We start from the raw sequence: 11,965 nt of genomic DNA on the forward strand, positions 1-11,965 counted from the left end.
CAGAAAAGCCTGAAAGCTGAGAGTTACAATTTCCATCATTATCATAGGAATACATCCGTTTTTCATAGTCCTTCCAGCGCTTGATAAATTCAATCCGGTACTGCACAACATCTTCCCGCTCATGACCATCTATATACATACCATTTCGTATTTTTCCATATCGCCAACCCATTTTGTGTAGCCATCGTTTGGCAGTAGAAAGATGAATTGATTTTTTTTCAACTCCAAGTTCCTCTAGTTTTTCTTGCATTTCAGGTGTTTGGATAAAGTCCACGATATCTTGAGCACAAATATAGCCAGTTTTTGCAATGCTAGAAAGATGGAGCTGTATTGCCTCTGAAAAATCTTCATCATCAAGAAGAGAAGGCTGAATACGTGTAACACGGCGGAGTGGAAGCTTTCCAGATTTCAAAAACGTGTGGATCCAGCTGCGTATATTCCGAGCATGATTAACCCCACAGCCTTGGGATTTAGCAACTATCAAAGAAGATTCACGCCAACCATAGGAAAGTTGTGGATCAAGATATAAGTTCAACACGCCAACCATTGCAGTAAGTCTTGCTCGAAGAATAATGTCAAGTGTCTTTTCCTTGCTTCGTACAGTCAAGGCTGCACAGACCCGACGAAGTTTTGGAAAGTCTTTGTAGCTGAGTTGATCAAGTATGGCATCAGATTCCGTAGGCAAGCTAAAATCCTCAACCTTTCCACCTGCTTGTAAATGTTGCAAGAAATTATTGACAGTTTCTTGTGCATCCGAAATTGTAGAGTTGGCAGGCAAGTTAGATTGGGGTGGGTCATTATTTGCAATAGGTTGTGCATGATCCAGCTGGGAATTAATATCTCCATCACTTTGTGTATCAGAAGAGCTGTCGGAATCAGATATGGTAATAATATCCACGTTATTTGTATTGACAGTAGTGGCTGAAGAGGTTGCTGTGGAAGGATTTTTTGGTGTCTTTGAAAACCACTCGGAAATGGGGTGTATTCCTTTATCCCTAAGATCCTTTCTTGCTCTCTTCTGTCGACGCTTGGTCCTAGCAGAGTTTTTAAGGTACATTTTTGGCCTATTAGTCCTTTCATTCTCAAGCTCCACTGCAATCCGTTGGGCCTCCAGTAAAATGTTTGAGAATGTTTGTAAATCTGAAGGAGTATTGATCTCTGAGTTCTCTGGCTGCTGTTCCATTTCGCCATCTGATTCAGAATCAGAATCTTCATCTGAAAGAGTAGAAGAAGATGGTTCTTCAAAGTAATCAAGAAATCCTTGCAAGGTGAAGGAGCCATCTTCATTATATGTTATAATCCCTTCATCACTGATATACTCTGCAAGGCTCTTCACATTTGGGCCAGATTGGGGACTAGGGGTTGAGGATTGGATGTCCTCCTCCGGAATATCTTCAATAGAAACTGAATGATGTTTCTTTTGTGCATATTTGCCCAGGTTTTTGGCTCTAGAAAGTGAGGCTTTGGATTTTCGGGCCATAGATATGATGTATGATGATAGTCGAGTGGTTCCAAGTGGTCTACTTTATTTTATATCGCTCAAATCACTGCCAACGAGGCTGAGAAACATGCATCGAGGCGTTATCATGATCTTCCGGGAGGTCACGTGATCTATTATATAAGCGGCCAAAAGTGACTTCGTCGAATTTTCAGAAATTGCCCAAACTCGTTAAAACATCATTTCCAATGCTTTACAATAAAAAAGGGGGGGAAAATTTTGTAAGCCTTATATCTTTCTCAAAAAAAATTTTTTTTTCAAAAAAAAACCGCAGATCTATTCAGAAATACACCTTCTACATATCTGTGGTTTAAAAATGCAGGATAATGTGGTTGTGCGAGTGGTGAAAACGTTCGGAGGTAAGCCAACTTTTGCTTACCTAAGGGGGTGCTGGTTCCTGATGAGCCCAATCTTAAGTCCAAGTCAAAACCGGAGACGGCACGACAACCGCCACTGTTCTTGCGCGTGCCATCTACTCAGAAGGTGTCAAGAACATCGCAGCTGGATGCAACCCCATGGACCTGCGCCGTGGGTCTCAGGCCGCCGTCGACCGTGTCGTCTCTTTCCTCTCTGCACACGCCAAAACTATCACGACAACCGCCGAAATCGCACAGGTAGCTACTATTTCCGCAAACGGTGACGCCTACGTTGGAGGATTAATTGTTCAGGCAATGGAGAAGGTCGGAAAGGAGGGTGTGATCACTGTGAAGGAGGGAAAGACGATTCAGGACAAAATTGAGATCACCGAGGGTATGCGCTTCGACCGTGGTTACATCTCACCCTACTTCATCACCAACACCAAGTCCCAACGCGTCGAGTTCGAGAAGCCCTTCATCCTGCTTTCTGAGAAGAAGATTTCCGCCCTACAGGATATCCTCCCTGCCCTCGAGGCCACGGCGCAGGCCAGACGCCCACTGACTTCATCATTGTGGAAGACGTCGACGGCGAGGCTCTTGCTGCCTGCATCCTCAACAAGCTCCGTGGTCAGCTGCAGGTGTGCGCTGTCAAGGCTCCTGGGTTTGGAGACAATCGCAAGAGCATCCTCGGTGACCTTGCTATTCTCACCGGAGGAACAGTGTTCACAGACGAGCTCGACGTCAAGCTCGAGCGTGCGTCAGCGGAGATGCTCGGTTCGACTGGAAGCATCACTGTCACCAAGGACGACATGATCATTCTCAACGGTGAAGGTGCAAAGGATCAGATTGCTGCATGGTGCGAGCAGATCCGTGCCTTGATTGCGGACCCCACGACGGGCAACTTTGACCGCAGCAAGCTTCAAGAACGTCTCGCGAAGCTGAGCGGAGGTGTAGTTGTCATCAAGGTGGGCGGAGCATCCAAGGTCGAGGTTGGCGAGAAGAAGGACAGGTACAACGACGCGCTCAACGCGACACGCGCCGCTGTCGAGGAGGGTATCCTCCCCGGAGGCGGTGTTGCGCTCCTCAAGGTGTCGTTGCAGCTCGCGACGGCGAGTGCCCTTGCTGCCCGGAGAGGCGGCAAACAGGGTCAAGTGCTAATGCTACTGCTGCTGCCAATGCCAATGCCGCTGCCGCTGCTGCCTCGAGTAAGCTTTGCTGTGAGATGTGAGCTGCGTTGGCTGAAAAGCACAGGCAGAGGCAGATGTGATGAAGCCTGTGGATGAGAGTGTGTTGCTCGGAGAGGATGCGCTGGTCACAGAGGAGGTGCACAAGCAGCATTCTCATGCACAGCAGGGGTATCAGCACCCCATCCTCGGCGCGCCGCACTGGTCTGCGGGCAGGAAGGAGAACGTGCACGCACACTAGTCCGATATTGCATGCGCTTTCAATGTACACACATAACATGTCCCTTCACTATACTCAAATGAATAAAAATTTAAATTGAATAATTATGACCACTTTCTAACCTAATAAAACTATTGCTTGACATTGTAAACCGGGCCCCAAAAATTGGGTGGATTTGTAAGACTAAAAAATTATTGTATTGGTTTACATTGTATTGTAATCTACTGCCTATTTAGTTGATGGCATGGTCCCACATAGCGAATGCGTGATAAAACAGCCTTTTAAGATTCTACAAAAAGCCTATGAATATCTTTCAACCTAGGACGAAAATCGCACTCAAAGGTGGCCTTATGACTTCAAGGTACAAATCAGGGTAGAAACCAGAGACATGACATAAGGACGAACAACTCACTTTATCAAACCATCATCCTCAATACCGCCATTAACCCCTATGGTGTGTCCGTCCTTGTCTTTACGGGGAGTGATTTCAAAGCAGGCGAGTACACAAGCCATCATGAGCCAAACCTAGACAAGATATTTAGCAACATAGAAACATGTTGTGTTCCAATTACTCGATCAAAGGGCATCAGACTGACGGTAGCACTGGCCAAGTATTTTCCCGCACAAAGCCTTCCTCACATATAAGCAAAAAGAAAATTACTCGCACAAGTTAATCTTACCTGCGACCGAAGCCGTAACCAAGAAGTTTTTCTTCTATCAAGCTGCCTTTTGCGTCGAAATATCTTTCTGGTTTGAAGGCCTCAGATTCCGGATACATCGCTTCATCTCGTGACATCGCCCTTTTAAGTTAATGTGAATGAGTTTACCTCTAGGAAATGCTCAAGAATTTACTCGCCATATGTTGGGAAAAACAATTGTCCCTGAATATCAAAACCAAGTCATAAGCCGCAAGAACAGCTTTCCGTTATAGTTATAGAAGGTTACTGTTGCTTGCCTTTAGAAATGAAGTAGCCTTTGTAATAATCATTTTGGCTAAGGCGGTGAGGTACCCCGAGTGGAAAGGGAGGCCTCAATCGTAGAACTTCTCTATACACCGCTTCTAAGTAGGGGAGTGAATCACGATCAGCCAATGTTGGGAGACGTTTGGATCCCAGAATACGATCAATCTCAGCATGTGCCCGTCTCTGTGCCTGTGGGTTCACAGCCATAAAGTAGAAAAAAGATCCAGTAAAAGATATTGTCTAAAATGAAGTTGTTGAGACCACGAACACATATACAATGTCCAATGCAACTTACCGTATCCGAAGCCGCTTGATAGACAAATAGAATTAGATGAACAGCTACCGACCCTTTGCACCAGCAATGGTTTACGTACCTCCGTACACCGTATATGCCACATTTTTTATCATTTCTTCTTCGACCTCGGATGCTCCAACAGTATACATCTTCTCGTAGAAATCAGCAACTAGAGACGGCACTACGGTACCTGTCTCCTAGAGATATTGTTAGCAGCTTTGTGACACGAAAGACAAGATAGTGAACTTTACAAAGCTTTTTTTAACATATTCCAGAGGAAATCTAACAATTTCGTCAGTCATACGACGTATTACACCAGCCTTCTTCCGCGCAGAGGCACCCGGAAACCATTCAGGTACATGTCGGAGGACCGGAAAGGCGTTCATCAAGCTGGCACCAGGTAGAAGTAATCGAGCTCCCAGCGAAAGTGCCTCATCTGCCATTGTGACACAGGGCTCATCGAGTGATTTGATCTCGTATCCGTACATCAATGCAATTGTCAGCGAAGCAGAAAACCTACAATACAATAAGTCAGCTTTTAGTTATCCAGACCGATTGAATACATACATTTTGCTATGCGCTTCAAATTTTTCAGGTGTGTTTAAAAGTCCTTGCAATAGTTGGCGAATCTTCTTGGTTTGAATGGGCTCAAACTTTTGTACCGCTTTGGGGTTGTTGAAGTTGTTTTGAATGACCCTCCTATGTTGTCTCCAGGCGTCGCCATATGGCATAATCGCCACATTCTTCTCCCAACCCATACTGATCCATTACGTATTAAACGGATTAAAGTGTTTCTGTCAAACTGTTGGAACTTACACTTTAACAATAGGTATCAAAGGCCTGTCGGCGTAGATTTTTGCACGGGACGAGCTCTCTAGCAACTGAGCTGCATCTGCAGCATCATTGAGAACGAGGAAACGAATTCCCAAGGCTTCGGCGTAAAGAATTGGGCCTGTATAAAAATTCAGCAATCAGGCGCGAGTAATAGAATTTATAACTTGCTCTTGTATTTCTTGGTCCATTCCGTATAGACCAAAGCGGCGTTTCTTATCGGTAAATCAAGTAGATTTCCGATCAGAGGCAATGGTTTGGGTCCAGGTGGTCGAGGGCCAGGTTTTTTCGAAGTGATAGTCTTGAACAGTCTCTTGATCCCCCATGCGAGCAGAATGATGGCACTGATAGTAGTGAAAGAAAGCGCCATGAGCGATGTCGTAACGTCAACCGAACAAGATACGATAGAGAAGATATATGGTTGCATAAGTATGAAAATTAACTTATAGGAGCATTATTCTGTCTTTCTCACCCCCAGCCGAATAACAGCTCACAAGGGCATAGTGTGTAACATAAATAACTATTAGCGTAAGAAGATTACGCACATTGTTCGATTGATAGCTATTATAGAAGAAAAGCTACCGCATTCATTTCCTATATCTGCAAAAAATCACACAAACCAGGCATTATCAAACGACAGTACCGAATATTAGATGTAACTTTGAGCGAATAAGGGTTAGCGTATACTAATGAGAAGGTGATGCTTGCCTTTGAAGACGTATTCCCTCATTCAAGTACGGCTTCTTCAATGATTTTCCGGCTCAAAGGTGACCTTGGATGAAAGGCACAATCAAATTTCTTCTTATGACTTGTGCAATGTAAGAAGACAAACGCAGGAAAGCAAATGAAAAAGTAAGAACGCACTTCATAAGACCGTGATCTTCGATATCGCCATTGATTTCTATGTCGTTCCCATTTTCATCTTTTCTAGGGGTGATAGTGAAGGTTGCCAAAACCGAGGCAATCATCAGCCAAACCTAGTATAGGGATATCTCGATCAACATATTTCGCAGTCTACCTCATGGATTTACTGAAAACTTACAGACAAACTAGCCACATGTTTGCCGGCACATATCCTGTCGACAGATTATATCTTATCAATATTGAATGACATTAAGTGAAACTAAGCTGAACTTGCCTTCGCCCAAATCCGTATGCAAGTATTCTTTCTTTGTCGAGCTTGCCTTCTACAAAATATCTTTCTGGGAAAAAAGCTTGCGGTTCTGGATAGACTTGTTCGTCGTACGACATAGCCCTTAGCGCATTTGGTCAAAACAATGGTCTCAAGCTATCTGGCATAATATACTGACCATGTATTGGTGAGGACAATTGTTCCTGAATCAAAGCGAACGTGTTCAGATTTAAAGTTGAATGAATTGAAATGATAGTCACCTTTAGGCATAAAGTAACCCCTGTAGTGATCATCTTCCATGAGACAGTGAGGTATGCCAAGAGGAAAAGGAGGCCTCAAGCGCAGAACTTCTCTGTAAATCGCTTCAACATAAGGAAGCGACGCCCTGTCCGCAAGGACCGGAAGACGTTTGGCACCAATTACTCGGTCAATCTCGAGTTGAGCCTTCTTTTGAGTGTCTGGATTTACGGCCATTAGGTAAAAGAAAGATCCTGTAAAAGATATTGTCTGCAAAAGCATACAGTTGAACTTAATGGTGCTATGTGAATGTTGAACTAACTTACAGTGTCTGACGCAGCTACACGGGAAAATAAACAAACATGAACAGGACGCCATTTACAACACGGAGCGAAAAGCACAGACCTCCGTACACGGTATATGCAACACTTGTTATGATGTCTTCCTCTTCCTGAGAACTAGCTGTCGTCTGTTGCTTTTCATAAAATTCGCGAACCAAAGATGGTACAGCCGTGCCGTCTTTCTATAGCAATCATCTATTCATTACATATCAAACATCCAGATTAGTTGAATAGGTACCCACGAAACTCTTTTTCACATAATCCAGTGGCAATCGTACAACCTCATCTGTCATACGACGAATTATTGCAGCCTTTTTTTGAGATGATGCGCCCGGGAACCATGCGGGGACATGTCGCAGGGGTGGAAATATGTCTATGAGATTGGCACCTGGTACTACCAATCGAGTTCCAAGGGAAAGCGCCTCGTCAGCTAGAGTCACGCATGGATCGTTGAGATCTGCGATATCGTATCCATACATCATCTTGATTGTCAAGGCGGCAGAGAACCTGAAGATTATAAGATTCATTTGAAGCACGAGGCTGCGCAGACTCACATCTTGCTATGGGCATCGAATTGTTCCGGGGAATCGAGGAGGCCTTGGAGGAGTTTCCTGACTTGCGCAATTTGGAGTGGTTCGTAGCTCTTGGACGCATCGAGGTTAAAGTGCTTTTGGCATACTTTCCTCCGTTTCCTCCATTCTTCTCCGTACGGCATCACGGCTACGTTAATATTCCAACCCATCCTTTGAAAGATGAATACGCATCATGTATAACTTAGTAAAGTCGGCGTACAAGTCTGTGACAGGCTTTGCTGGCCTATCTGCGTAGATCCTCGCTCTTTCAGGGTGTTCGAGTAGTTCTTCTGCGACATTAATGTTGTTGATGACGACGACATGATTACCCAGGACTTCGGCATGAACAATTGGACCTAGGAGCAGTTATTGGAATGAAATACTTCAATAGCTAATGAGTATACAACTGACTGTTGTACTTCTTTCCCCATTCCGCGTATACTAGTGCAGCGTTGGTAGTTGGGAAATCGAGTAAGTTTCCAATAAACGGCTTTGGGGTCGGCCCAGGAGGGTAGTTCCGTTGTTTTCCAACGACGAAGAACTTTAGCAATCTTTTGATTACCCACAAGAGAAGTGCGGATATGCATATACTGAAAATCATAGCAGTCATTGGTGAAAAAGACGGAAAAGGGCCTCACAACAGCTGAATTGCAGTGGCCATTGCTCGGGACCATGCTCACCGAAATAGGTATAGCGTGAACCAGTTGAGGTAGGCAGTTTAGATGTTATTCGGCCCTTTTGAAGCTGAGGCTTCGTAAATGATCAAGGCTCCAGAGAACTGCAGTCATCTCAAAGATGAACAGGCCCATTACGACCATGACGGTATTTTTCAGGAGCAGGTACCGGATAGTCTTTCTTGGCCGGAAATTACCGAGCTGCACGTTTGTCCTGGCCTGGTCCAGTCATGAAGGTCCCCTTTGTGATTTACCATCGTGTTCTTTTTTATCGTTTCCCTTTCTCCAATCTCCACTGACGACGTATTCACAACCAGAATACCTACGGACATCAAGTTCCCAAGGTTCTATGGGCCATGTAGAGGCTGTACTACTCGGAGTATCTTGTTCGTATCTTTGTCAAAAAATCTTCGTTCAAACGCTGCTGGAGACATCCGATATACACTGGGGTGTCAGGTTATGTATACGTAGCTCGGATGGCTATGGGAAATGCCTATCTTGCTGAGTCGCGCATACAGGGAAACGCGAGAATCGGATGTGCTGCTGGCAAGTTTTCTAGATTCTGTTTCTGGGTAAATTAGTATCCCACTCTCCACCTTTCTACCTGTCCTCTATTCCTGGTCGTACCTCTAACCGGATGCATTTCTCTGCATGGTCCTCAATAAGTCTGCAAAGAATTGGCCACTCCGATTCTCAGTTGCCGGCTACCTTTCTCAAGTCTGTTGGCTCATTGACCCTCCGGTGATACTCTTGTCCATCGTATAAATGCGGGCCACCAGACGTCGACTGAATGCCCAGTATCATCCGTTTCGTTTGCTGTGCAAACAGTTCTCATCCAACTCTTCACTGTCTTTAATTTTCAATCTTTTGGACCCCTTTAAGCCGACTTCAATCAACCAAAAAAGCTCGGGCAACACTCGCAACATAGGCTTTTCACCCCATATGGAGACACCACGCAACCTTCTTGATGACATCCAGAGGCCACCTTCAGCACGCCATATTTGGCGCCCTGAGAATGTTTATATTGACCCTACGACATTCCATGAAGCCTACCCAGAACTCAGCCACATCCCCATGACTTATTTGAGGCACTCAATGCGCAAAGTATCACGCCAGTAAGTTGACATTGCAACTTAAGAAATAATCCACCACTAATCGTCATCATATGCATAGCTTTCTAGAATTCCCCATATCCCCAATCCAGCTACCCGCCTCCGCAGAACAGCTCAAACTCCCAATGGATACCTGGCCAGCTGTCCCCTCCCATATCTTCAAGATTCCCGTCTTGGTCGGTGGCCAACTAACGTTCCACTTTTTTCCAATCCATGCGCACGTCTTTATGGTTATGTGTGCCAAGCTCAAGAAACTTCCATTGTCTTTGTCCTCCGATCCCGAGACCCAGTCTTCCATCCAGGTCCCAGTTGTCGAATACTATGTGCCCGCTCCTTTAAGTTTCCCGTTGTTCCAAGAGCACATATACACGATGGACCATGACCTTCTCAAGGAACGTTTCATAGGCGTACGACTCCCAGATCTAGAGAGGGAAAGAGATGCTGTTCTCTCTCAAATACCCCTAGAGACGCTCTTCGTCCAGGCCAATTTAATCCATGGCTTCTACAACAACGCGTGCGATTTTGGATTTTATGATGAGCAGACTTTTGATGTCATCGAGACTTGTTGGAATTATTTGTATCGTGCTCGCCACTTTCAAACTGGAGCAACCACACGTTCTACTTGATGTAGATCATTAACGTTAACCGTTGCTTGTACTTATTAGCCTCCTGAAGTTTGGACTTCACGTTCCTTACACTTTCCTTTATTCCCCTGTAAACAAAACCTATAAAACAAAATGTGTATATCAACCAAAGTCATCAGACAAAACGATTGTATGAAACCAAAGCGGACAAAACGATTACATATCGAGAATTATGCTAATACATCACAGTCCATAATCGAAGGGACCGAGTTGAACACGACAAGAGCGCGATGAGAAGAGTGGGGTATTGTATCAAAAAACTAAGGTTAAGAATTGCGGAGACAAGCATAAGAGGTGAGGATGTACAATATACTGCGAGATAAAAAGGAACTGAAAACGACTTAGGCTGCAGCAGCAGCAGGTGCATTGGCAGCAGTGTAATCCTAGAGGATTTCTTTAGATTTGCAGGCGACGTGCATATATTCATATCAGCTTACCTCCATCTCAGCGTCAAGATCGGCGGCCGTCTTGGGAGGCCTGTCGTTCTTGCGGGCGCCGCCTCGACCTCTGACGTGTCGGCGACCACGAGTTGCGGCGGGTCTATAGAGCGAATAAGAGATTGTTTAGATGATATAGGGTGTGTCGACAAACCTAGGTCCTGCAGTCCTACCATTGGCGGCGGGGGCAGGTGCAACACGGGAAGTCAGGGGAGGAGGGCGAGATGGGTCGAGGACGAGTTCGATCTTCATCGGGCGTTCTAGATAATTGCGAGTCGAGAGCGGGAGATGTTAGTCGGCTATTCAATTTGAGCAGCACCATGCAAAAGGGAGAAGTTAAGAGCAGACGAGTGAGTCATCCTGAAACCACCTCCGCAAACCAAACCGTAAGATGCGTCTCTGTCTTGACAATGTTCCAAATCCCGCTAGCCCAAAATTTTTGCGTGCTGCGTCGGTGCATCGAAAAGAACCATGGCATGAAATGAATGGCTCGGAAGTCGCTAGGCTCCGTCAAACCAAACATTCCAGTATTGCCTACGCTCGCTTTCCTGAGCACAACATCGTTCCACTTGATGTTCATGAAAGGTACAGTTCTCGCCCGGCATCAGGATACACCAGACGTGCATCGAACCTGCCCGATCCATCAGGGTGATCAGACCTGAGATCTGGGCTACCTGTATGCTTCAAAACAAGCACCACAGGGGTTCTAATGGCACAAGATGATGACTTTCCCCGGGAGGGTCTATGTACATGCATCTGAGACGATTGACCCCAAAATATCCAAAAATGGCTAAGCAGAGACAGCATGCCAACGGTCGGGCTACAAGAGGAAGGTTACGGAGAACCGCATTCCACGTAGAAGAAAGGACGATATGCAAGAGGGGAGAGGAGAGTCGATACTAACTGCCATCGATGAGTCGGTTATTGTATTGCTGGAAAGCCTTGGCCCCGTCACCTTTCTTCTGGAAGGTGACGGTGGCAATTCCCTTTGAGCGTCCAGAGGCGTCGTAATGAAGGGTGATATCACGCAACGCTCCAACAGTTTGGTTGAACAGATCCTGCCATTAGACAAAATGAGACTATTGTTCTTGGTTCAAACAGAAAATGATTGCTAACCTTAATCTGAGCTTCATTCACGTCGCTCGGCAAGTTCGAAACGATGATTTTCTCCGATGCTTGGGTGACAACAGCCTTGCTATCAGCGGCGGGGTTGGCAGCAGCACGGGCACGTTGCACAGGGGTTGTGACAGGCTTTCCGAGGACTTGCTCACGAGCTGAAGAGCGACGGCTGGATCCACGGCGCCCTGCCTTGGGCTTGGAGGCAATAATCTGGTGAAATTTTCTTTAAAACCATGGACCGACGTGGCAGCCAGGGAAGACGAACCTCGTCGAGGGACTTGTCCATTATGTATACGGTGATATAGAGGTTGTTTGGGAAGGGGGAAAATGCGAGGAGGGTCAGTGGCGGGG

The 11,965-nt window shown here is 45.7% G+C and overlaps 4 protein-coding genes across 4 annotated transcripts; 2 read left to right on the forward strand and 2 right to left on the reverse strand.

Annotated features, from left to right (window-relative positions):
- Positions 1 to 1,814: 1,814 nt before the first annotated feature.
- On the forward strand, positions 1,815 to 3,279 carry JR316_0008839 (chaperonin; the record flags this gene model as incomplete). Its single annotated transcript, XM_047894551.1, has 4 exons — positions 1,815 to 1,857; positions 1,916 to 2,248; positions 2,368 to 3,059; positions 3,106 to 3,279. 4 exons carry the CDS (start codon positions 1,815 to 1,817, stop codon positions 3,277 to 3,279), a joined length of 1,242 nt encoding a protein of 413 aa, XP_047746010.1.
- A 1,307-nt stretch (positions 3,280 to 4,586) lies between these two features.
- On the reverse strand, positions 4,587 to 8,238 carry JR316_0008840 (Cytochrome P450 monooxygenase COX2; the record flags this gene model as incomplete). Its single annotated transcript, XM_047894552.1, has 16 exons — positions 4,587 to 4,712; positions 4,803 to 5,031; positions 5,083 to 5,274; positions 5,332 to 5,467; positions 6,135 to 6,154; positions 6,211 to 6,323; positions 6,389 to 6,422; positions 6,485 to 6,601; positions 6,657 to 6,681; positions 6,739 to 6,969; positions 7,038 to 7,055; positions 7,121 to 7,238; positions 7,299 to 7,563; positions 7,611 to 7,799; positions 7,849 to 7,984; positions 8,040 to 8,238. The coding sequence occupies 16 exons, from the start codon at positions 8,236 to 8,238 to the stop codon at positions 4,587 to 4,589; spliced, it is 2,148 nt and encodes a 715-aa protein (XP_047746011.1).
- Positions 8,239 to 9,244: 1,006 nt separating this feature from the next.
- Positions 9,245 to 10,040, forward strand: JR316_0008841 (uncharacterized protein; the record flags this gene model as incomplete). Its single annotated transcript, XM_047894553.1, has 2 exons — positions 9,245 to 9,417; positions 9,476 to 10,040. 2 exons carry the CDS (start codon positions 9,245 to 9,247, stop codon positions 10,038 to 10,040), a joined length of 738 nt encoding a protein of 245 aa, XP_047746012.1.
- A 359-nt stretch (positions 10,041 to 10,399) lies between these two features.
- JR316_0008842 (mRNA export protein mlo3) lies at positions 10,400 to 11,900 on the reverse strand (the record flags this gene model as incomplete). The annotated part of the gene is made up of 6 exons (XM_047894554.1): positions 10,400 to 10,441; positions 10,496 to 10,598; positions 10,650 to 10,755; positions 11,400 to 11,553; positions 11,612 to 11,824; positions 11,880 to 11,900. 6 exons carry the CDS (start codon positions 11,898 to 11,900, stop codon positions 10,400 to 10,402), a joined length of 639 nt encoding a protein of 212 aa, XP_047746013.1.
- Positions 11,901 to 11,965: the final 65 nt, after the last annotated feature.

This window comes from Psilocybe cubensis, chromosome 8 (assembly GCF_017499595.1).
Source record: "Psilocybe cubensis strain MGC-MH-2018 chromosome 8, whole genome shotgun sequence".
NCBI lineage: Eukaryota > Fungi > Basidiomycota > Agaricomycetes > Agaricales > Agrocybaceae > Psilocybe > Psilocybe cubensis.